Source organism: Molothrus aeneus, chromosome 2 (genome assembly GCF_037042795.1).
Source record: "Molothrus aeneus isolate 106 chromosome 2, BPBGC_Maene_1.0, whole genome shotgun sequence".
Classification (NCBI taxonomy): domain Eukaryota; kingdom Metazoa; phylum Chordata; class Aves; order Passeriformes; family Icteridae; genus Molothrus; species Molothrus aeneus.
The window spans coordinates 116,765,257-116,791,418 of NC_089647.1; the positions used below are offsets into that span (position 1 = coordinate 116,765,257).

At 45.8% G+C, this 26,162-nt stretch overlaps 1 protein-coding gene across 3 annotated transcripts in view; it reads left to right on the forward strand.

Moving 5' to 3' along the window:
• The window catches only part of ITSN1 (intersectin 1), a 118,880-nt gene that overhangs the window by 61,727 nt on the left and 30,991 nt on the right, over nt 1-26,162 (forward strand). For all 3 annotated transcript variants that reach the window (XM_066545585.1, XM_066545586.1, XM_066545587.1), the window contains 8 exons: nt 6,063-6,187; nt 7,160-7,377; nt 8,372-8,493; nt 14,164-14,414; nt 15,937-16,096; nt 18,442-18,647; nt 19,459-19,541; nt 21,425-21,591. In XM_066545585.1, coding sequence (XP_066401682.1) covers nt 6,063-6,187; nt 7,160-7,377; nt 8,372-8,493; nt 14,164-14,414; nt 15,937-16,096; nt 18,442-18,647; nt 19,459-19,541; nt 21,425-21,591 — 1,332 coding nt within the window. The remainder of the gene's footprint in view (nt 1-6,062; nt 6,188-7,159; nt 7,378-8,371; nt 8,494-14,163; nt 14,415-15,936; nt 16,097-18,441; nt 18,648-19,458; nt 19,542-21,424; nt 21,592-26,162) is intronic.

Consider the following 26,162-nt stretch of genomic DNA (forward strand, 5'->3'; position numbering starts at 1 on the left):
GGACAATCTCTGCAGAGTCAGACACAGAACAAACAAAATGGGCACAATTTATATTTCAAAAAAAATAGAATTGTCTAATCCTTGCTTAATTAATCCTTGAGGTTTAAACCTCACCTAGTTTTTCTTCATATGTGGTTTTTGGATACATCTTAGCATGTTGTGCTTCTTGGGTATTTTTTTAATGGAGTCATTTAAAAGTGATAAATTGAACCAAGGCATTTCCATTCTAAAATTAGTGCCTGTATTTGGTTTGATCTTAAATTACCTAAACATAAATGGGAAAGAGGTGAACAGTCTTGGTATTGTGACAGCAGCAAAAAAAAAAACCCAGACCAACAAACCAATCACCCAAAACTCAATTTTTGAATATTGAAGGATTGCACTGCACAGATAACAAAGTGATGGTAATTAAAAATTGAAGTTGCCCATTAAGCACAGATTTATCAGCATGTGCCAGGAATCCAGGAATGCCTTGAGTGAAGGTAAATGGTTGTGCAGTTTAACAGGAGAAGTGGTTTCAATCAGTTGATGAGGAGTTGTGGAGACTCTTTGGGAAGAGCAGATTGTGGGACTCACCTGCCAGGGGGAGCAGATCAGGGGGGATTTTCTGTCTGTGGGGATTTCTGCCTTGCTGACTTGAGGAGGGGCACTCACAGAATCCCAGAATTGTCAGGGTGGGAAGGGACCTTCAGGATCACCCAGTGCCCCCCCAGCATCACCCCAAAATCTGTCCCCAAGGGCCACATCCAGACACCTGCAGGGGACACCTGCAGGGCTGGGCACTGCAAAGCTCCCTGGGCAGCCCCTGCCAAGGCCTGAGCTCCCTTTCCATGGGCAAATTGCTGCTGCTGTCCAAGCTGAGCCTGCCCTGGCCCAGCCTGAGGCCGTTCCCTCTGCTCCTGTCCCTGTTCCCTGGGAGCAGAGCCCGACCCCCCCGGCTGTGCCCTCCTGGCAGGGACTTGTGCAGAGCCACAAGGGCCCCTGAGCCTCCTTTGCTCCAGCCCCAGCCCCTGCCCAGCTCCCTCAGGGATTCTGCAGCCCCTGCCCAGCTCCCTCAGGGATTCTCCAGCCCCTGCCCGGCTCCGTTCCCTGCCCTGGATATGCTCCAGCCCCAGCTGTACTATGGAACTGAGCACTGGGAGCTGAATTCAGAGACTTCTCCCTTTTGTAGTTTCTCAAGATGTGCAAGGCATATTTTGGTGGGCCTGGAGGATTTTATGACTGAATTAAAAACCCTAAAAAGGCACATGGATTTTTGTGGGCTCAGCATGGAATGGGTAGAGAAACCACTCAGAAGCTGCTGAGTGCAGCAGTGATTCCATGGCTGTTGTTTTTAATGGAACCATGGAATGTCCTGAGCTGGAGGGACCCCCAGGGACCCCCCAGTGCCAGCCCTGCCCTGCCCAGAGCCCAGCAAGCCCAGCCTGGGCATCCCTGGCAGCGCTGGCCAAAGGCTCCTGGAGCTGTGGCAGCCTCGGGGCCGTGCCCATTCCCTGGGCAGCCTGGGCAGTGCCAGCACCCTCTGGGGAATTTTGTGCCCAAGGCCAGTGAAGGCTTTCCTGGAATCCTGGATTTACTGGGAGTTGTGTGAAGTGGGAGTTCTCCACCCACAGAGAACACACTTAGGTGATCACATCACTCCAAACCAGGTCCTTATGAACTCCCATAATATTTATTATATATGTCACATATATCACATGCTATCTCATATCAGTGATCACATCACTCCAAACCAGGTCATTTTGAACTCCATAATTCTCAGATAGCATTACCTAAAAAAATCAAAAATCTGCAGCAACTTTTAGGAACCACCACTGGAAAAGTGACTGACATTGACAATAGGTAGAAATTGGCTTGTAAATAATACTAAATTAGTAATTTCCCTAAATAGCAGAAGAAGTTGTTGTGTTCTCAGTTCCTGGCTGTGTCCTGGTGCCATCTCTGTGATTATCCATTATCCAGGCAGCTGGATAATGCTCCCAGTGAAATGAGACATTTTTCAAATTGTGTCTCAACAATTCCACCACATCTGAGCTCTAAATATGATAAAGGTTTCTTGTAAATTGAGGTATAATAGGTCAAGATGGGAAAGATGGAACTCTTCCTTTTAAAAATACATATTTATCAAACAAATAAATTACAAACTCTGATTTAATCAAGGTAATTTAGTTTGCCAGGCAACTTTTCCAAACCACAGCAGTTACAGGATACTCTGGATTTGTCTCCATGTTTTTATGTTCTGTAATAAGTGAATACTTCATACAAGTGTTAAACTACATCATGTTTGCTGTGTGTCTTAATACCACAGGAGTGATTAGGGAGATAAATAAGATTTTTTTTTTTCTGCTGAATCTTTTTGTCATCTCTCCAAAACAACTGATTTCAATTCCTTCTGATGAGTCCTTTGGAGTTGGAAATATTCATAGAATTTGGTGCATTTCCACCCACAGCTTTCAGGCTAGCAAAATGTTATTAATATTTCAAATCAGGTCGTTGGAATTGTAGTATTGGATATCTTGAGGTAGAGCCACTTGGTTTCAGGGATTGCTGGAGCTTGTTTGGCTGCTCAGGTATCCTTTCAAATGGGATTTGGGGCAGGTTGTGATACAAGATAATCTCTGGATTGGGCTGGATTTGGCTATGAAGTGACTGAGTTTGTTACAAGGTTGAAAGTTTGGCCACTTCTTTGTGTCCTAGGGTTGAAGGAGTGAAACTTCTGTGCCCTTTAAAGATCTCAGCCTAGAGATCTAGGAATTGCTATTGATGCAGGTATCAATGAAATGGAGCTGGTCACTTGTTGGTTTTGTGATCATGGGATGGTCTGGGTTGGAAGGACCTTAAATCCATCCCATCCCACCCTGCCCTGGCAGGGACACCTCCCACTGTCCCAGGCTGCTCCAGCCCCAGTGCCCAGCCTGGCCTTGGCACTGCCAGGATGCAGGGACACCCTGTGCCAGGCCCTGCCCACCCTCAGGATACAGAATTCCTTCCCAGCATCCCTGGATCTGAACTGACCCTCCCAGCTCCAAGGCCCTAATGCCCATTTCCTGTGCCATGGAAGAATCCAGAATTCCTTGCTGCTGCTCCTGCCCAGCAGCACACAGGGGCTGAGTTCATGTTTGTGACATGGCTGTGCTGAGGATCCTTTCCCAGTGCCTGGCAGAAGCAGAGGCCCCCAGTGGCTGAGCTGTCCCAGTGCTGTCCGTGTGTCCTGTGGCTGTCAGTGCTGTGTGTCAGTGTCAGCAGGGCCCTCCTGCTCCCAACCCTCTTTACATCTCAGCATTTCTTTCTTCCAGTCAGTGGCAGTGGAAGAGGCAATGCTGCAGTGCCTGGCTCTCCTCCTGGGCTGCATCCAGCACTTACACTCCTTCCCCAAGGTCTCCATGGCCTGCTCAGGCAGGACCCAGCTCTCTCTGAGCCTCCTCCAGTTATGTGCTTCACTTTCCCTAAGCAGATGAGTGTGCAGTGTTTCACTGAGTCAGTGTTTGCCCAGGGGTGCCAGCACCAAACCAAAACCAGACAGAAGAGCTTGGCATTAGATTTTGATCTAATCCCTATGCTTGTGTCAGGAGTGTGCTTTGAATTGCAACTTGGGCACAGTTCTAGTGAGTTACTTTTGTCTTTTGTTTATCTGGAACTTCAAGAGTTTAAGTAAATTGCCTGTTTTGGTCATGATGTACAGAATTTTTAAAAAGCAAACATTTGGATGGGAACTATCCCTACACATCACTGTAATCTGTGATTCCAGGTAAGAGAGGGGTGGCAGCTCCCTTCCTTTGCCCAACAGCCCCCAGGATGGGGTGGAGGGAGGAATTGTCTGTCAAGGCCAAAGCAGAGGCTTTGGGAGCTGGGGAATGGGCAGGAAGGGGTTACAGAACTGCAGGGTCCTTTCCTCTGGCATCAAATGCTCTGCTTGTCTCAGGGGGAGAAGATCTGATGGAAACCTTGGATTGTAATCCCTGAACATCCCAAGTCCTGTTGTCTTTCTGTCAAAAAGGCACAATCTGGGCCAAAACAACTCCACTTCTTCCATGAAGGTCTTTGTAGCAAATGACTTGGCTGTAAATAGTGAATATTGAAATGCTGCAGCTCCTATTCAATAATATGAATGTAGCTGTTGTAACAGCTCAAACCCTCCTTGCTGCACTGTTTGGATTTAAATGCCAGGGGAGCAATTGCTCTGCTTTTAAAGTAAGGCATTCCTGGTCCAGGAGTGAGCAAAGCCTTGGGCTGCTCTGCTGGTGTTCACAGGGGTCTCAGGATGAGGGAAGAGATGAGAGTCTTGACCCCACGGTTCAGAAGGCTGATTTATTATTTTATGATAGATATTATATTAAAATGATGTATTAAAACTATAGAAGAAAGGGTTTCATCAGAAGGCTTGAAAGGAATAGAAAGGAATGATAGTAAAATCCTGTGAGTGACCAGAGAGTCCAAGACAGCTGGGCTGTGATTGGCCATTAATTAGAAACAACCACATGAGAGCAATCCCAGATGCTCCTGTTGCATCCCACAGCAGCAGATAACCATTGGTTACTTTTCATGTCTGAGGCCTCTCAGCTTCTCAGGAGAAAAGATCCTGGCAGAAGGGTTTTCATGAAACACATCTGTGCCAGGTGCCTTTGGAATTGCAGCCCTGGAGGGGCAGTGCCCAGCTGGGAGCTGTGCCTGTGCAGGATGAGTGTAGGCTGTGCTCAGCATGCAGCTGGAAGTGTCCTGGCTCTTGAGGTGTTAGCAGAGTTTTGTTCAGCTGTGGGAGATGCTGCCTCTTCCTCCCCCATCCTCCCATTGGCCCCAGAGGGATGTGTGTGGGATTTTTCATCTCCAGAAATGCTCCATCCAGTGCCAGCACTATGAACTAGGTTTGGTTTTCTTAACACACAGTTCTGTCACAGAAAAATCCTTTCACAGAGCGCTGACCCAGCACATCAGCATGGCTGGGAGGGAATAGTGTGTTAAAATGTTTGTGGGAAACTTAAATAATTCTTAAAATGTCTCTTTAATTCCAGCTTCCCTGGGAACTGGTTCTCTCTTTAATGATGCTGAGCTCAGTTTTCACTGAATTAAAATTGAGGAGCATTAATGAAATAAAACTGAGACCTGGGCCACAAGGATCAGCTTCCCTTTTGAAGCTTTCACCCCTCTATCCAGTGGGTTTGAATCACTTCCATTTCTTTTTTTGTTTCTTATGCAATTTTCTCATTTGGGTCAGTGCATGAGGAATGAAAACTTCCTGTGGTTTGTAGATTGTGAATTCCTGTAAAACCATCCAAATACTTCCAGGTTTAACTGTTTCAGTCTCACCTGGACCGTATTTTCATGATAAGATACCAATTTTTGAAGTGAACTATTTTCAGTGAAAATCCTCAGTGCTCATAGGTAAATTTTCCCTTTTTCTACTGTAATGCTGAGGAGTTCAGATGCAAAATTCCAAGTCATGCCAGGAAATTCCAGATAAAGGTTGGATTTGTGTTAATAGGTGTTAATGCAGAGAACAAATCTTGAGGAAAATATTATGGTATTATTATTATTATTTATATGTAATTTTTTCAGGCAGTTGAAGAAAAGCTGACTTATATATGAATGAATACTCTCTGTACCATGACTCATCCCAAAGATATTCCTTAAGGATTTCAGTCTCCTGTGTATAAACCAGCCCTGAAGGTTCTTTAGTAAATCAGCGTTAATTGGCAAATGAAACTGATTAAGAGTTGCTGTTGTGAGAACTCAGAGGGCAGATTTGTGTATGGAATTCAATAAATGGATTCCATAAACCAACAAACAAAACAGAAATGTCTGTTCAGATTAAGCTTTGTCCATTTTTCAGAGTCCCATTTGAAGGATTTCTGGTTTCCTAACCCTTTAATGGATAAAAATAGAAAAACAGTAGGTGGTTTATAGACCCTGGGAATGAACCTGAATTATCTGCATTTGGCAGGAGTGTGACTGTGAGAGATCCCCAAGCTCTGCCAGGTGTTGTCCCCTCACAGGGAACTCTTTGGGGCCATCAGTTCTGATTCACAGAGTGGATTTTTACACCTGTTTGTCCTTTTTTAATTCAGGAGCTGAGAGAAATCCATAACAAACAGCAGCTCCAGAAGCAGAAGAGCTTGGAAGCTGAGAGGTTGAAACAGAAGGAGCAGGAAAGGAAGACAGTGGAGCTGGAAAAGCAAAAAGAAGCTCAGAGGTAACAAACTGCTTTAGTGGAGCCCTAAATGTAACAGCTCCCCTGGCATCTCCTGGAAAACATTCCTGATTCCTGTCTGCCCAAACCTTCCAGGGGTGCAGATGAGGTTTGTGTCCTCTAGGGCCACCTCTCATGTTGGGAAGTGGATTGGTTGGACAGCAGCAGCAATTTGCCCATGGAAAGGGAGCTCAGGCCTTGGCAGGGGCTGCCCAGGGAGCTTTGCAGTGCCCAGCCCTGCAGGTGTCCCCTGCAGGTGGCACTGAGTGCTCTGGGCTGGGGACAAGGTGCCCATGGGGCACAGCTGGCACTGCATGGGCTGGCAGGGCTGGGCCAGCCCCAGGGATCCTCTGGCCCTGGTGGGGACAGGACCCGTGGGGTGGCTGTGTGGGAGGAGCAGCTGCTTCTCTGGCTTGTGGCTCTGATTCTGAAGGAATTCCAGGGCTGGAATAGGCCATGGAACAGACTGGAGAACACTGGGCATCCTCCACATCTTCAGAGCTGTCTTTACTGGGGCACATTGTTTCCAGCAGAGAATATTTATTCATTTCTTGGTATCCTGTCCTCTGGTGGAGGGGAAGGACTTGTTAACTCTGGAATTTGGGAATGGCAGATATTCCCAGTAATTCTCTGGAGTGCTGTGTAAAACTTGCAGATAGCTCTCCTCCTTGCCCTCAGCATGAGGTTAAGGATGGCCAGGTGTCTGATTCCTGCTTTTCTCCTTCTGCTTTGCCTGGGTTTGGAGTCTTACCTTGGGTTGGATCCTCAAGGTCCCTTCCAAGCCAAACCATCCCCTGAGTTTGTCATTTCTGGGAATCAATCCCAGTGTGAGGAGATGCTGGGGAGTGATTGATAAGTCACCAAAATAAAGTTAGGGCATGGAAAAGCCCTACAGAGGACTCTTGGTACTGGAGATGACCCAAAGGCTTTGGTGGCTTTGGTGTGAGTGGCTTTGTTGTCCCCACTGTCCCCCAGGCGGATCCAGGACCGGGACAAACCGCGGGGACAGGCAGAGGATGAACCACAGTGGCAAAAAAAAATCCAGGAAGATGACAAGCAAAAAAGGGAAGAAGTACCCAAGAAGAAGGACAGTGAGGATAAGGGGAAGCAGGAGATGCAGGAGAAGCTGAATAAACTCTTCCAGCCCCACCAGGAGCCCAGCAAGCCCGGCCAGGCCCCGTGGTCCAATGCAGGTAGGGTCCAGCAGCAGGGAGTGCTCTGGCACAGCTCAGTTCTCTTCTCTCTTCCCATTTCACATAGAACAAGGTGGAGTTCAGGGCTGGATTGGGAGTCTTGTTAAAGTAAATAATGCATGGATTGAGCTCCAGGCTCCAAAATGGTTCTGTTAGGCAGCACTGTTCATCCCCAGAGGCTGGTGTTCAGCAGAGGGGACAGCACAGCTCTGAGACTGCAGGGCAAGGCAAGGGGATCTCAGCTGCAAAGGGCTGGATGCAAGATGCCAGAGCTATTTCTGTAGTTGTTATTTTGGTGTGGATACATGCTTTTTCACAGTAGGGACAGTATGTTTTTCAGAGTAGGAATAATATGTTGTTTAGTCACCCTTTTCCTTTCCTGCCTTCCTTTGTTTACTGGACCAATGACCTGAAATCCAAGGTTTAATTCCCCTTTTCTGCCTCCCCACATTCACTTTCAGCTGAGAACTTTTTCCCTGCATTGTATCCTGGTTTTTGCCTGTAGTGGGAATCCTGCTTCCCTCTTAGGTGGCTTGGATACACACAAGAGCTGTTTGGGAATGTAAAAGTGCTCTAAATATTTGTCCAAAGGATTGCATCACTTTTATAACTAAATTCTGCCCAGAGCAGCTGTGGACTCCGAGTTCCTGGCAGTGCCCAAGGCCAGGCTGGACACTGGGGCTGGAGCAGCCTGGGACAGTGGGAGGTGTCCCTGCCATGGCAGGGCTGGCACTGGGTGGGCTTTCAGGTCCCTCCCAACCCAGGCCATTCTGTGTTTCTAAGATTTCCCTTGGTTTTTAGAGGAGAAAATAAAAAAAAAATGTATTTAAATAATGAATTTTTATGTTTCCCTTGTGTAAAAAGGGGATAAGGTTGTTCTGCAGACCCTGCAGGTTTGGTGACTCTTGTCTCCATTTCCACCCCATTTTCCAAGTGTTTAAAAATCAGGTGGTTTGATTTCTTCTCTCTGTATCTGTGTGTTTCCTTTGCTCAGAGAAAGCTCCTCTAACCATTTCTGCTCAGGAGGATGTAAAAATAGTGTATTATAGAGCTCTGTATCCTTTTGAATCCAGAAGCCACGACGAGATCACCATCCAGCCTGGAGACATTGTCATGGTAAGCAGGGATTGGGATATTCCTTGGGAAATGTCAGCCTTCAGCTTCTGCCAGGGCTGCCTTCAGTTTTCTATGGCAAGAGAGAAAACTGCAAATCCCAAAAATCTGCTTGCAGGTGTGTTGGTAGAGAATAATTCCAGATTTTTCACAGATGTGTCAGTGGATTGTGTCAAACTCTGAAGCAAGGTTTGCTTTTGGCTCTCTAAGTTTTAATTCCCTGGTTAATGGCTGCAGGGATTAAGTGCATATTAATACTAATTAATCATTAGTATGTTCTTAACATGCAGAATGAAAATTCCTGGGGGAATTCTTAAATGTTGTTCACTGGGGGAAGCGTATTCCCTACAGTGTCCTACCCAACAAAATTGATTTTAAGAGCTTTTACATTTGGAGTTTGGATTTTGGAAAAAATACACTTTGTAAAGTCCTCTAAATTGTAATTATCATTATTAAAAAAAAAAACAACAACTGTTCTGGGATATGGAACCTTTTGGGGTTGGTTTGGCTTTTTACTTACTGGGTGTTTGTGGCCTTGGAATGTGTTCCTGGAAAATGCAAAGTGAATCCTGTCCCTGCTGGGGACTCTGATGAGGATACCACAGGTTGGAAAGCTGCAGGAAATGGTGTTGGAGAGGAGACTCTGGAGGCTGTTGGGAAATGCCAGGATGCCTGGTTTTCCTGGGAAATAGGGGCTGGCCTGGATTTACAGGTCATTCTCTGGGCAACAGTGATCACTGTTAGGCAGACTTGCTGGGAAAATGACAATTTTCCCAAAAGTTGTGATTTTAGGAAGCATTTTGTACATTTTTATATAGAGATTTGCAGAGAAAATAACATTTTTCCTCAAAACGTGGTTCTATGCAGTTCTGCACATATTTATCCCTGTTCTTGCAGGGAAAATAACATTTTCCCTCAAATGTGTGATTCTAAGGAGCACTGAAATAATTTCTGAATAGAGATTTGCAGGGAAATAACATTTTTCCCAAAATACACAATTCTAAGGAGCCCTGAAATAATTTTAAAGGAGAGATTTGCAGGGAAATATCATTTTTCCCAAAATACACAATTCTACACTGAAATAGTTTTTAAAGAGAGATTTGCTGAGAAATAACATTTTCACCCGAAATACACAATTCTAAAGAGCACTGAAATAATTTTAAAAGAGAGATCTGCAGGGAAATATCATTTTCCCCCAAATACACAATTCTAAAGAGCACTGAAATAATTTTAAAAGAGAGATTTGCAGGGAAATATCATTTTTCCCAAAATACACAATTCTAAAGAGCACTGAAATAATTTTAAAAGAGAGATTTGCAGGGAAATAAGATTTTCCCCCAGAATCTGTGATTCTAAGGATCACTACACATATTTTAAAGAGAGACTCTGAGACCATCCCAGTCTGGTTGCTTATGACTCAGTGTTAATCCCTTCAGCCCCTGCAGGGTCACTCCTCTCTGTTGCCTTTATTGAGGTGATGTTGGCCAGGATCCCAGCAGGTTCCTGGGGGCTCTGCTGCCCTGCAGGGAGGGTTAAAGGGCTGCTCTGGGCAGTGCTCAGGGCTGAGCTGTGCTCTAACCATGCCTTGCTCTGCATGCCTGCTGCCCTGGAGGGGAGCAGGGAGTGGCTGAGTGCTGCCAGGGAGCTCCTCAGGGGCTCCACTGAGCCCCCAGAGCTGCTTCCCCTGCACTTCCTCTGCTTTGAGCCCACCAGGGGTCAAATTAACACAGCCCAGCTCCTTATCAAAAGTACTTCAGACACCCTGGAGCAGGGTTGGCTTTTGATGCTGCATTTGGCTCCTCCTCAGCCCCCCTGTGCTTGTCCTGTGTTTCCAAAGGTGCCTGTGGTACCTTTCCCTGGAAAGCAGCAATTTGCAGCTCAGGGTGGAGGGGAGGCTGCCTGCTGGCATCAGTGCAGCTGCACTCCAGCTGTGCCACCACATCCCTGCTCCTTGGATAACTGTCCTCACACAAATGGAGCTTTCCCACCCTGGAACTCAAAGCCTGACCCATTTTGGAGCAGGCACGAGGTGCCACCAGAGCCCAGGGCTGGATCCCAGGGCTGGGCTGGAATCTCATCCTGGCCTGGGATCTGACCCTGGGCTGGGATTCCTGGGCTGGAATACCTGTGTTGGGATTCCTGGTTTGGGATTCCTGGAATGGAATTCCTGGGCTGGGATTCCTGGGCTGGAATTCCTGGGCTGGGATTCCTGGTTTGGGATTCCTGGGCTGGAATTCCTGGGCTGGGATCTGATCCTGGCTGGGATCTTGCCTGGAATCCTGCCTGGAATGGGGTTGCAGATCTCATTCTGTCACGGGAGCTGGGCCTTTTCCAGAGCCTGGGAGTGATCTTTCCAAGGGGATAAACCCCACCACCAGGGAGGAGGAGGAGGAGGAGGAGGAGGATTTCTGCAGGAAGGAAAAGGCTTTGCCAGTCTGGGGAGGGCTCTGCTCTGCCCTGCTGCTGGGAAAAGCCTGTGGCACCCTGGATCTGGTGCCATGGATTCCACAATTATTCTGGCTTTTTAATTCTCTTATCCTTTCAATTACTTTATCCTTTCAATGTACTTTAAATTTCTTCCACTCTAAGTTGAGATTGATTTTAACCCTGGCTATAGCTCAACCAAGCTTTTGTGTGGGAACAGATATTCTTCCCTGAAAAATCTGCCATGAATTCTAATGACAGTTTCTCATCAGTTTTCTTAGTTGGTGATTGTTGGAGTTGGATTCAATCTTGTTTGTGATCCACAGAATTAAGTAGTTGTCAGCTGTGGCTCTGAAGTACAGTTGAATAAATAGAAACAACCTCCCACACACTGTAATTCACTATTCAGGTGTGCATTTAAAGTCTGGTTGTATTTTGGAAAAAATAATCTGGGATTGTTGTGGGACTTGTGGGTGGGAAGTATAAAAATTAAAGGAAATTGAAACAAAATAGCTTTAAAAAGATTCAAAGGAATTTATTGAAAATTTCAGTACAGTACTGCAAAACCAGATGTGATTTGTATTTTAGATGGAGAAGAAACCAGAGCTGATATGAGTTATGAAGTTTGAATTAGCCTTCAAAGTGCCTGTTCATGAGTGTGCATAGAGAACTTCATTGGGTTGAATGAACAGAGATCTGTGTCCTCACAGGCAGCTTCAGATCCTCTCCTGAGGAGCCATTAACTGCATGGCTCTGAAACCTTTGGGTTGGTTTGTGCCTGAAGAATCCCAGTGGTTTCTGGAAGCCTGTGCCTCACCCCCAAAATGCTCTTTTAGAGCATCTCCACAACCCAGATTTGCCTTTGCAGTGCTGTTTGTTCCCTCTGGGGGTGATTGCCGCTCCTGCCCGGCCTGGGGTGATGGGCCCTGTGTGGGTTATTCATCTGGGGTGATGGTCCCAGTGTGGGTTATTCATTTGGGGTGATGGGCCCTGTGTGGGTTATTCATTTGGGGTGATGGTCCCAGTGTGGGTTATTCATTTGAGGTGATGGGCCCTGTGTGGGTTATTCATTTGGGGTGATGGTCCCAGTGTGGGTTATTCATTTGGGGTGATGGTCCCTGTGTGGGTTATTCATTTGGGGTGATGGTCCCAATGTGGGTTATTCATTTGGGGTGTGACTGATCCCTGGGTGGGTTATTCACCCTGGGGTGTGACTGATCCCTGTGTGGGTTATTCAGCTCTGACTGATCCCTGTGTGGGTTATTCAGCTCAGCTGGGCTGTGACTCATCCCTGTGTGGGTTATTCAGCCCAGGCGGGTGTGACTGATCCCTGTGTGGGTTATTCAGCTCTGACTGATCCCTGTGTGGGTTATTCAGCTCAGCTGGGCTGTGACTCATCCCTGTGTGGGTTATTCAGCCCAGCTGGCTGTGACTGATCCCTGTGTGGGTTATTCACCCTGGGCTGTGACTCATCCCTGTGTGGGTTATTCAGCCCAGCTGGCTGTGACTGATCCCTGTGTGGGTTATTCAGCCCAGGCGGGTGTGACTGATCCCTGTGTGGGTTATTCAGCCCAGCTGGCTGTGACTGATCCCTGTGTGGGTTATTCAGCTCTGACTGATCCCTGTGTGGGTTATTCAGCCCAGCTGGCTGTGACTCATCCCTGTGTGGGTTATTCAGCCCAGGTGGGTGTTACTGATCCCTGTGTGGGTTATTCAGCCCAGGTGGGTGTGACTGATCCCTGTGTGGGTTATTCAGCTCAGGTGGGTGTGACTGATCCCTGTGTGGGTTATTCAGCCCAGGCGGGTGTGATTCATCCCTGTGTGGGTTATTCAGCTCAGCTGGGCTGTGACTGATCCCTGTGTGGGTTATTCAGCCCAGGCGGGTGTGACTGATCCCTGTGTGGGTTATTCAGCCCAGGTGGGTGTGACTGATCCCTGTGTGGGTTATTCAGCCCAGGTGGGTGTGACTGATCCCTGTGTGGGTTATTCAGCCCAGCTGGGCTGTGACTGATCCCTGTGTGGGTTATTCAGCCCAGGTGGCTGTGACTGATCCCTGTGTGGGTTATTCAGCTCAGCTGGGCTGTGACTGATCCCTGTGTGGGTTATTCAGCCCAGGTGGGTGTGACTGATCCCTGTGTGGGTTATTCAGCCCGGGCTGTGACTGATCCCTGTGTGGGTTATTCAGCCCAGCTGGCTGTGACTGATCCCTGTGTGGGTTATTCAGCCCCTTGGTGCTTTATCCCTTTTTTCCAGGCCCACCCTCAGCTGTGCCCTCCCCTTTCCCACCCTGCTGCTCTCCCCTCTCTGCTGCAGTGGAAGTTTTGCTCTGCACTGCAGGAAAAGCACACGGACCCAGTCAAGCACAAAGTGCCTGCAGTGCTGGGATTGCCTCGGGCTGCCAGGGGCTGAGAGAGGAGAGGACCCAAATCCTGCAGGAATGAGGGATGGGTTTGCACCGGGAGGGGGAAGGAGGATGCAAATTCCAGTGGGAGGCACAGAGTCAGCAAATGGCCCGAGGCAAAGGAATTTGGCAGCAGCTCCTCTGAGGAGCCCGGGGATCCTTCCCTGCCCTGGGTTGAGCCCCCAGCTGGGGTCAGGAAAGGAATTGGGATTGGGACTGGGATTGTGCCCCTGTCCTCAGGTGATTTCCCACCTGCAGAGCTGCCCCAGCCCAGGGAGGAGCTGGAGCTGCTGCAGAGAGCCCAGAGGAGGCTCCAGGATGGGCAGAGGGATGGAGCAGCTCTGCTGGGAGGAAAGGCTGGCACAGCTGGGATTGTTCACCTGCACAGGAGAAGCTTTGGGCTGAGCTCAGGGTGGCCTTGCAGGGCCTGAAGGAGCCCCAGGAAAGCTGGAGAGACAATTTCCAGGGGATGCAGGGACAGCACCCAGGGAATGGCTGCCAGTGCCAGAGGGCAGGGCTGGGTGGGATCTTGGCAATGAGGAATTGTTCCTGGCAGGGTGGGCAGGCCCTGGATCCCTGGCAGTGCCCAAGGCCAGGTTGGACTCGGGCTGGGAGCAGCCTGGGACAGGGGAAGGTGCCCCTGCCATGGCTGGGGTGGAGCAGGACAGGTTTGACCTGACCCCAACCATTCCATGATTCAGTGATTTCAATATGGAAAGAAAAGGGAAAAAAGTGTCAAGCCCTCTTGCATTGCAAGAAGTTCATTGCTGCAGAGATCTGTGTTGTTTTCAGTACAATTCCCATTTGCAGGATGTGTTTGTTAACTCTCTGACTTCCTGTGTCTGCAGGTGGATGAAAGCCAGACTGGAGAGCCAGGGTGGCTTGGTGGAGAACTGAAGGGGAAGACTGGATGGTTCCCTGCAAACTACGCAGAGAAGATCCCAGACAGTGAAGTTCCAGCCTCTGCCAAGCCCGTGGCTGTGGCCGAGCCCTCTGCTGCTCCCAAAGTGTCTGTGCAGGAAAGCTCCACCTCCCTGGGAGCTCCTGCCCCTGCAGAGGCTCCTGCAGCAGCCAACAACTGGGCAGACTTCAGCTCCACGTAGGTCTGGGGGCTCAGCCCTCAGTGCCCGGGGTCCTTGGGAGCTGGCACTGAGCACAGAGCCAGGGTGCAAACTGAAAACACTTCTGGGGAGTGCAGGGTGCTTCCTGTGGGAATCAGGGCAGGCTGCAGCCCTGTGGCCTTGGGGCTGCTCCCATCACCCCTGCCTGGCACAGCACAGGCAGGAGACATCCCCATGTGAGGGTGTGGGCATGGGGGAAATCCCAAGGGGTTCACTTCCCTTGGAATCACAGAATCCAGGAATGCTCTGGGTTGGGAGGGACCTCAGAGCCCACCCAGTGCCACCCCTGCCATGGCAGGGACACCTCCCACTGTCCCCAGTGCCCAGCCTGGCCTTGGGCACTGCCAGGGATGCAGGGGCAGCCCCAGCTGCTCTGGGCACCCTGTGCCAGGGCCTGCCCGCCCTGCCAGGGAACAATTCCCTCCTCATCTCCCACTGAAATGTCAGTGGGAACCCATTCTCCCTTGCCCTGCCACTGCTCTCCCTAATGAACAGTCCCTGTCCAGCTCTCCTGGAGCCCCTTCAGATGCTGCCACTCCTAAATCCCTTTCTCCTACTTTAGTTTCCACCAAGCCAGAATGAAGGTTTCCAACCTGCTTATTGTCATGTACAATATATTGTTATATACATACTGTTATATACATCTATATATATATATATATATACATATTGTTATGTACAATATATTGTTATATACATATTGTTATATACACACACATATATACACATATATACATATTCTTATGTACAATATGCAAATGGCAGAGATGACATGAAAGGGGATTTAATTCCTGGTCACTCCATTAGTAAAACTGATGGAATTGGAACATGTGCCCATCCCTGGGTGTCTTAATACACTGGGCACTTTTATCAACTGCAATTCCTTCTCCTTTGACTATGAAATCCATATTTATAAACTGATAACTCAATGGGAGGCCCTGGCACTCCTGACACAGCTGGGGCTGCCCCTGCATCCCTGGCAGTGCCCAAGGCCAGGCTGGACACTGGGGCTGGGAGCACCTGGGACAGTGGGAGGTGTCCCTGCCATAGCAGGGGTGGCACTGGGTGGGCTGTGAGGTCCAAACCCAAACCATTCCATGATCCTGTGTCTAAAGGAAAGGGATGTGAGAGGTCAGTGATATGCAGGGGGAAGATTTCAAACCAGTTTTGGAAAGAATTATTAATTATTTTTATTTCTCTTTCCACTGTGCATAATGCAGCCTGCACTGCTTGAACTTCTGTTTGTAGGGACTCAGCTAAGAGTTGAGATAAAAACCTGTCCTTCAGTGGCAAGGACCAGGAGCTCAGTGTGGGGGTTGCCTTTGAAAGTGAAGTTTTGGCTAACCAGTGTTCAGTTGCACCTGGAGTTAAGGTGCTGGATATCACGGAAAAGAAATTCATGTAGAGCGTTGAAATATTTGTTCTGTGTGGTTTTTTTTTTTTTTGTTCCTACTGTTAAAACCAGTAGGAATCACATCATTCTTTTCTTTTTCTTTCCAGCTGGCCATCAAACAGCAGTGAGAAGGCAGAGAGTGATAACTGGGATGCCTGGGCAGCTCAGCCCTCGCTGACCGTGCCCAGCGCGGGGCAGCTCCGGCAGCGCTCGGCCTTCACCCCTGCCACTGTCACCGGCTCCTCCCCGTCCCCTGTGCTGGGCCAGGTGAGCTCCTGGCCTCGCCCCTGCTCTCAGCACAGGCACATGGTGCTCTGCAAGTGGGGTTCAAGTCCACCTGCTAACCAGTTTGCGTTTGGAATAATGTAGAATTATTATTATTATTATTATTATTATTAGACTAACATTATTATTAGTGTTGCGTGTTGAGAAGGAGTAATTTCACGTCACAAAAGATATGAAAATATCCAATAGAAATATTGAAAAAACTACAAACTACAAAAGATATGAAAATATCCAATAGAAATATTGAAAAAAACACAAATTACAAAAGATATGAAAATGTCCAATAGAAATATTGAAAAAACTACAAACTACAAAAAATATGAAAATGTCCAATAGAAATATTGAAAAAACTACAAATTACAAAAGATATGAAAATATCCAATAGAAATACTGAAAAAAACACAAATTACAAAAGATATGAAAATATCCGATAGAAATATTGAAAAAAACACAAATTACAAAAGATATGAAAATATCCGATAGAAATATTGAAAAAAACACAAATTACAAAAGATATGAAAATATCCGATAGAAATATTGAAAAAAACACAAATTACAAAAGATATGAAAATATCCAATAGCAATATTAGGAAAAGCACAAATTACAAAAGATATGAAAATATCCAATAGAAATATTGGGAAAAGCACAAATTACAAAAGATATGAAAATATCCAATAGAAATATTGGGAAAAGCACAAATTACAAAAGATATGAAAATATCCAATAGCAATATTAGGAAAAGCACAAATTACAAAAGATATGAAAATATCCAATAGAAATATTGGGAAAAGCACAAATTACAAAAGATATGAAAATATCCAATAGAAATATTGGGAAAAGCACAAATTACAAAAGATATGAAAATATCCAATAGCAATATTAGGAAAAGTACAAACTACAAAAGATATTAAAATATCCAATAGAAATATTGAAAAAACACAAATTACAAAAGATATGAAAATATCCAATAGAAATATTGAAAAAAGTACAAATTACAAAAGATATGAAAATATCCAATAGAAATATTGAAAAAAGTACAAATTACAAAAGATATGAAAATATCCAATAGAAATATTGGGAAAAGCACAAATTACAAAAGATATGAAAATATCCAATAAAAATATTAGGAAAAGTAGAAACTACAAAAGGCTTGGAGAGCAAAGGGGGGTCCTTGCCTGTGCATTGAAGTACTCACCTGACAGGACATAGTGAGCACCTCCAGGAGGGGTGGCAGGGATTGTCCCACCTGCAGAGCTGCCCCAGCCCAGGGAGGAGCTGGAGCTGCTGCAGAGAGCCCAGAGGAGGCTCCAGGATGGGCAGAGGGATGGAGCAGCTCTGCTGGGAGGAAAGGCTGGCACAGCTGGGATTGTTCACCTGCACAGGAGAAGCTTTGGGCTGAGCTCAGGGTGGCCTTGCAGGGCCTGCAGGAGCCCCAGGAAAGCTGGAGAGAGACAATTTCCAGGGGATGCAGGGACAGCACCCAGGGAATGGCTGCCAGTGCCGGAGGGCAGGGCTGGGTGGGATCTTGGCAATGAGGAATTGTTCCCTGGCAGGGTGGGCAGGGGCTGGCATGGAATTCCAGCCCTGGATCCCTGGCAGTGCCCAAGGCCAGGCTGGACACTGGGGACAGTGGGAGGTGTCCCTGCCATGGCAGGGGTGGCACTGGGTGGGCTCTGAGGTCCCTCCCAATCCAGGCCATTCTATGGATCTCTGATTGGCAACATCTGGGGCAGGATTTAACACAGAACAGTTTCTGGTTTGCTGGTCTGGGATGGCTTTTTTAGAATTTGGTGGTCCAGGTTTTGAGTCAGTTCCTTGGGGCTTTCTTCACTCCCATGACAGCCTCACTCCCAAGGGGGTTAAGTGGAATAGCAATGGCAAAGCTTCCCAGCTGAATTCTGTCCCTCTCTTCAGGCATCTCCTTTTCCTCAGTGGAACAACAAACTGTTCTGGGAGCTCCTGTGTTCTGGGAAGTGCTGAATATCTACCTCAGAGCAAAAAGAAATTGCAATGTGCCATGAATAAAGTGCAGCAAAGCATCATTTTCCATAAAATGGCCTAGAAGTCCTGCCAAAGCAGCTTCACAAGGGTTTATTGCATGTGTGTCTTGAATAAAAGTAATTAATTTAATCTTGCATTGCATTGATGATGTGTTGACAGACAGAAATGCAGGAGGGCTGTAACCATTTCTGGAATTACTTTGCAAGTTTAACTGATGCTTTAGCTGAGAGATTTGTTGCTGTCTAAGCAGCCTGAGGATATCATTCCCTAAGCAGCTTTCTTGCTGAAGGGGGAGCATGGCTGACTCCTGGTTTCCTTGCTGAAGGGTGAAAAAGTGGAGGGGCTTCAGGCCCAGGCTCTGTATCCCTGGAGAGCAAAGAAGGACAACCACCTGAACTTCAACAAGAACGACGTGATCACCGTGCTGGAGCAGCAGGACATGTGGTGGTTTGGGGAGGTGCAGGGCCACAAGGGCTGGTTCCCCAAATCCTATGTCAAGCTCATCTCAGGCCCCATTAGGAAATCCACAAGGTATTTTGTTTGCTTCTCCTGTCCTTCACTTCTGTGCTGGGGTAGAAGGAAATTGGAAGATCTGCACACTTGAATTTTAGAGTTTTGCCCTGTAAAAGGGACCCTGGTTTTATCTGGAGGGTTTTGACTTCCAATCCTGAAAACTTAAGAAATGTTCAATTTCGTAATTGAGAAATTAAGAAATAATAATAAGAAGATAAGAAAATTAAGACATAATTTTAATAAAAAGATAAGAAAATAAGAATTTAAGAAATAAGAAAACTGACCTCAATAAGAATAATAAGAAAGTAAGAATAAGAAAACTGACCTCAGTTCTCTTTGGGTCTTGCCTCACCAACAAAAGATCAATTAACCTTCTTCATTTTATGTGACTTGCAACTGAAAAATGAGTGTATTGGACTTTCTGAAGTACAGCTGTGTAAGTCAGAGCTCCTCTCTGCCCAAAATTAAAGGTATTCCTCAAATCTAAATCACTTCTCATTATTCTTGGAGGATTAAACGTTTAAAATCTCTTTTTTTTTGTATTGTAAAGGCAGCATTAGCATTAGGAATACAAATGAGAATGATTTTAGATCATTTTTTTCCTGAGGATAAAGAGGAAAAAAAGTTCTGTATTTAAGGCAGTTGTTTAAATGTGAGCATGGCAGAGCACTGGATTCAAAGCTTTATTTTGCACATTTATTTTGCACTGTCTCTTCTTTTAAAACCCAGGGAGTTGCTTGGGGGTGCAGGTGCATTTTATATTTGAAGTATAATAATAATTTTTCTGAAGAGATTGAATTTCTTAAATAACCATTATTTTCTTCTAAAGCATGGATTCTGGTTCCTCAGAAAGTCCTGCTAGTCTGAAAAGAGTAGCATCCCCAGCAGCCAAGGCAGCAGTGTCAGGGGAAGGTGAGTCCTGGCTGCCCTGGCAGCTCTTGCTCTGCATTGAACACAAGAACTCTGCTTTGTTTGCCAAAATCAGGAGCCAGATTGGGCTCTTCAAGTGCTGTTAAAATCCAAACACTAATCAGTTTGCTTCTGGAATAATTAAGAATTATTATTATTATTATTATTATTATTATTATTATTGTTATTGTTATTGTTATTGTTATTGTTATTGTTATTGTAACAGTTTATGTGTGTTGTGTATCGAGAAGGAATAATTTCACATATCACAAAAGATATGAAAATAACCAATAGAAATAGTGGGGAAAGTACAAACTGCAAAAGATATGAAAATATGCAACAGAAATATTGGGAAAAGTACAAACTACAAAAGATATGAAAATAACCAATAGAAATATTGGGAAAAGTACAAACTGCAAACAATATGAAAATAACCAATAGAAATATTGGGAAAAGTACAAACTACAAACGATATGAAAATAACCAATAGAAATAGTGAAAAAAGTACAAACTACAAAAGATGTGAAAATATCCAATAGAAATATTGGGGAAAGTACAAACTACAAAAGATATGAAAATATATTTTGTAGTTTGTACTTCTTCCAATATTTCTATTTTTTTGCCATTATTTTGGTAACATTTTCTGATCTAGAATGGGTTTTCACAGAGGGCCAAAAAAGCACATCTGTCCATGGTGTCAGGAATTGTTAAATATTTTAATTTCCCCCAAAGCTCATTGCCAGTGTTTCTTTAGAGCTCCTAATGAAGGCAGTGACATCACTTAGGGAATCCTGGGATCCTTCTGGGCAGCTCCATTTCAAAGCTGGAGCCTGGGCACAGACTCAGAATTCACAGATACTTTTCTGAAGGGTTTTAGAAGGGGAATTCCATTCAGCTGGAGGGGAGTGTCCCCACCTGAGCTGCCTTAATCCCCTGCAGTGCAGAGGCAGCTGCAGGTTCATTAAATCACAGGCAGAGGAGATCAATTAATTAAATGCAGGTTGCAGGTGAACACTGGTGTGTGGTCCCTGCTGCACCCCTGAAGGTCCTAACTGCAATTCCAGGTACAGTTTTGGGGACATTTACATTGAATTTGTGTCTGGCCTGAGCACCACAGAAACTAAAAGGAGGGAGCAGCGGAGAAAAGGGAAATAATCAGTTATTTCCAAGTACAGCTGCTCTGCTCAGTGATTATTCCATAGAATCCCAGCTGGTTTGGGTTGGAAGGGGCTTGAATTAAAGATCACCTTGTTCTGGTTTTCCTGGTGTTTGAGGAGAGGGAATTATGGGCATGCAGAGTCTTGTGCCAGGTGGGATATCTCAGGTGTTGTGTTTGTATTAAAAATGAACACAGCTTTAGTTTAAACACTTCAAAAAAGCTGTGGTTTTGGGAACCAATAAAGCAGGGATTTAACATCTTCTGTGGAGAAGGTTGAAGAAAAGCTCATGTGCAGAAGGTGATTTATAAGGTGTGTGCACTTTGCATCCCAAACTCTGAAAATCCCACTCATCAGCACAACCCAGAAAGCACTGGGAAACATGTTTAATATCTAAGGGAATGATTTATGTACATTTAAATGATTAAAATGTACATAAAATATGTACGTAGCAATATATATATATGTACAGAAAATTAAAATAGTAAATTATATACAAACCCCTGAGGCAGCCTTTTGATAGATCCTATTCAGTACTGATAAATACAATTTTATTCATTAAATATTGATGTTTCTATGAGCAATAAAGAATAATTTTTCCTTCTGCCTAGCCCTGACATTACTGAGGTTTGGCAGGGGATCCCTGGGGGTTTCTCAGGAGTTTTCCATTTTATATTTATCTATTGATGCTGTGTATTTATTTACTGATGCTGCATTTCCCTTTTGCAGAGTACATTGCCATGTACACCTACGAGAGCTCGGAGCAGGGGGACCTCACTTTCCAACAAGGTGACCTGATCCTGGTGACAAAGAAAGATGGTGACTGGTGGACGGGAACGCTGGGTGATAAATCAGGAGTTTTCCCATCTAATTATGTGAGACTCAAAGATTCTGAGGTAGAGAAATGTTTTCTTTGGGGTTGTAGTGCTAGCTGCAGGGCAGGGCGTGGTAGGGGAAATGAAAATGCTTTGCAGATTTACTGTCTGAGACTGCAAAAATCACAAATACAACTGTACAAGCAATATGTACAACATATAGTAACATATATATACAATATATACACAATATGTATAACAACATATATTAACATATATGCAAATATATATACAAACAATATATACAACATATATTAACATATATATACAATATATACAACATATATTAACATGTATACAAACATGTATACAATATATATAACAATATATATACAAACAATACATACAACATATTTTAACATATATACACAATATATACAACATATATATACAATATATATACAATATATTTAACAATATACATACAAACAATATATACAACATATATCAACATATATACAAACATATGTATACAATATATATATAACAATATATACAAACAATATATATACAACATATATATATACATACAATATATATAACAACATATACAACTATACTAAACAATTACAATAACAACTATATTTGTTGTATTTTACAACTTAATTTTATAAATATCTTGGGGCATCATCCATGACAATAATGCCAACATCAGTAGTGCACTTGGCAGTTTTTTAGACACTGATCAGGACAGCCAAGATTGTTTTATTGTCCTGGTAAGTTTTTAATGCCTGAGCTGTATCTTACCGACATTATTTTAAAAAAAACCAAAATCTACCCAGTATTATTTCAGTCTGTTACATTTTTCCCTATAATTTCTTCCAGTCAAGAACAAAATTTGCACCAAAACTTTGCTAACTACTGTATTTATTTGTCAGATTTTGACTGAATAATAGAGGTTCTGTTTAATCTCTTTTTATCTTGAAATAATTCCATAGAACACATCCTCATTGGGGTTTTTCTGGGTTTTTTTTTTTCTTTCTTTTTAGGCATTTTAAAGAGAGATGTTCTCTCATTTATATGGCTTGAGAGGATAATTTATCTCCCAGTAGGAATTAGGTTGGATTCAGAGTTGGGTACATGACTGATCTCTTGATGAGAAGGATTCTGGTTTATATCTCTGAATAATGGGGGGTTAAAGATAAATGAATAAAAATCAGTGGATTTGGGGGGATTTGGGTGGTAAAAACTGAAAGACTGCAGCACAAACCTGGGCAGAGTCAGTCCTTAAAGCCATTCCTGCTGCTGGAAAAGCCAGAGGATAAAAGCTGCAGTGAAATTCAGCTGCAGGAAACCTTTCAAGAGGAAATTTCTGCAGTGTCACGAAATTCCAGCAACATCCTCTGGGCCAGGATCAAAACCCTTGTGGTTAGTGATGTTTGGTACTGCAGTCTAGAGGATTGGGGCACTGCTGGTGTGCAGAGCTCAGGTGTTCAGTTCCCTTTGCTCAGAGAGCTCACTTTGGGGTTTGTGGATTAAAACCCTTGCAGTTAGTGATGTTTGGTGTTGCAGTCCCTGGAGAGGTGGGATTGGGGCACTGCTGGTGTGCAGAGCTCAGGTGTTCAGTTCCCTTTGCTCAGAGAGCTCACTTTGGGGTTTCTGTCACCCCAGCCTGCTGGGGCTGCACCAGCTCAGTGCACTTCACCCAGAGCTGCTCCAAATGCCCTTTGTGCTGGTGAAAATCCCACCTTCAGCTCAGATCTGGGTGAGAGAGGGAGGAAGAAGCACAGAGCAGGTGGAGCCCTGCTCTGGGATGTTTTTCCATGCCAGGGGTCCTGCAGGACACAGACCTGCCTCCAAGTGGGGAACTGGGTTTTGCTCCCAGCCTGCTCCCAGAGGCAGTTTTTGCAGAGGATTTCAGAGTCCTGGCTCTCTGGAATCTCACTCTCTCACACTCACATGTGCTGCTGTGCTTGGACAGCTGCCTGGGCTGGAAAATGTTCTGAGAAGAGGAATAATTTCATGTGTTCTGCACTACTGACAGAACCAAAGAAAAGCAGGGGTGATCTTTCAGCAGCAAGGGCAGAGTTTCTAGAAATGACTCAAAATCTCAATGGTTTCTACAGCTGAAGAATTTTTAAATTTGTCCTTCTGTGCCCATTCACATCAGGGTGCTAAAACAAACCATTCCCTGTTCTTTCAAGCTTCAGTTTATTAAAAAAGTGGGAAAGTCTTTGTTCTTCAGAGGAACAATGGCCCATTCTGAGGCTGTTCCTTAGGGGAGGGATGGATAGAGGGTTTATTCTGGGCACTGCTGAGAATTCCCTCTGTGGGGATGGCTTGGAAGCACAACAATTTCAAGACATCTGATTATAAAACTTTGCATAGGGGTTCAGAAAATAATCCCTGAATGGATCAAGCTGGGGTTTGGAGGGTCCTGTGTAGAGCACAATTGGCAAGTCCTCGCTGGGGATTGTTAAATTGACAGAGCAGGTTCTGCTCTGCTGGCTCAGGAGACTTCATCCCTTGTCACAAAGTGCCCTCAGGGAGTGTCCCAGGTGTGCAGGGACAGGCTCTGTCCTCACTGCTGTGTTTTCTCTCAGCTGGAGGAATAGGAAAAGCTTCTGCCTCTCCTGAGTGGGCCAGAAATGGGCACCATCCTAAATGTGTTATTAATGAATTCAGATATTTCTTGAAGTGCTGTAGGACTTTCCCATGTGTCCCTTCTGCTTTGCACTGAGGATTCAGAGAATCCTCAAAGACAATTCAGGCCCAGTGTGATCAAGGTGGTTCTGGAATTTCTATTTTAAAATCACCTCTGTTTCCCAGTAAAGGCAATGTCCCAGCCTTTGGTGTGTCCATGTGCCTCTAATCCAGCAGCATGGGTGTGAGCAAGGCATGCCTGGGAGGAGAGGCTGCTCTGGAGGTCCAGCACTTCTTCTGGAGAGGTTTCTGTGGAGGTCCAGCTCTTGTTCTGGAGAGGTTTCTGTGAGGGTCCAGCTCTTGTTCTGGAGAGGTTTCTCTGGAGGTCCAGCTCTTGTTCTGGAGAGGTTTCTGTGGAGGTCCTGCTCTTGTTCTGGAGAGGTTTCTGTGAGGGTCCAGCTCTTGTTCTGGAGAGGTTTCTGTGAGGGTCCTGCTCTTGTTCTGGAGAGGTTTCTGTGGAGATCCTGCTCTTGTTCTGGAGAGGTTTCTGTGGAGGTCCAGCTCTTGTTCTGGAGAGGTTTCTGTGAGGGTCCAGCTCTTGTTCTGGAGAGGTTTCTGTGAGGGTCCAGCTCTTGTTCTGGAGAGGTTTCTCTGGAGGTCCTGCTCTTGTTCTGGAGAGGTTTCTCTGGAGGTCCAGCTCTTGTTCTGGAGAGGTTTCTGTGAGGGTCCTGCTCTTGTTCTGGAGAGGTTTCTGTGGAGGTCCTGCTCTTGTTCTGGAGAGGTTTCTGTGGAGGTCCTGCTCTTGTTCTGGAGAGGTTTCTGTGGAGGTCCAGCTCTTGTTCTGGAGAGGTTTCTGTGGAGGTCCAGCTCTTGTTCTGGAGAGGTTTCTGTGGAGGTCCAGCACGTGTTCTCTGCTGAAGAGAGCAGAGGGTGTTCCTCTGCCAGAAACACTTCCCAGAGCAGGAGGATTCCTTGTCCAGCCTGGTCCATCCCCCTCTGTGGGGCTGTCAGGGCCATGTCCCCCTGTCCCCAGCCCCACTGTGGGGGTGTTGAACTGCTCCCCTCACCCTGCACATGCTCTGGGGACAGGGCTGAGCCTGGCTTTGCAAGGACACCACAATTCTGCCCCTGGGGGCTCTCCTGGGGCCCTGCTCACAGGGCAGGCTGGGGATCTGGGGACAGTCAGAGGAGTGAGGGAGGAGAGGAGGATCTGCTGCTCCTGTGGGGTGCAAATGTAATAATGTGTGACAGGAAAGGAGCTCTGAGACATCCAGGCAAGCTGAAGATGTCAGCAAATCCATTTTATAGGTGGCTCACAGCCAGCACAGGGGTTTGAGGGGCCCTTTTCTCTCAGCCCTGAGCTGTTCTTCAGTTACTCCTCAGTTTCATTCCTGCCAGAATCCCCAAGTTTTCAAACCTCATTTGACAGGGAGAATGTGGAGGAGGAAGAAACTGTTCTTTTCCACACAGGAATGAGGATTCTGAGGAGGCCTTCAGGTGGTTTGATGTTGGCTCCAAGTTTGTGAGTGAGGAGGATCCTGAAGGTGCAGTTGAGGGAGGTGGAAGTGTTGAAGGCAAGGGGATTTTATGGCTCCCCAACATTCCTGGCCACACTCCAGTTTAGATTAAAGTTGCTGTTTTCCACCTCAGACCTCTTCCTGCAGGACAGAAAACTGTCAGTGGCCTGGGAGGAGACTGCAGGGATTATTTAGGGCCAGGAGCTGGACTGATGTCAGGTTCTGCTGCAGTTCTAGTGGCTCTTCAAAGGCTTTGCTTCCCAATCCCTTGGGTGCAGATGTTCATCCCTCACCTCACCCTGTCTGGGTGCAGGGAGCTGCTCAGGAATATTTGCAATCCAGCAATTTGGAGGGATGGAAACTCCTGTTGTTGTTTCAGCTCAGCTCCACAGGATTCCCATTCTGCAGATACATGGATCTGCAGTCACAAATGGGATCTCCTTTGGGAGTGCACATGGGATCTACTGTGGGATTGCAAATGGGATCTACTGT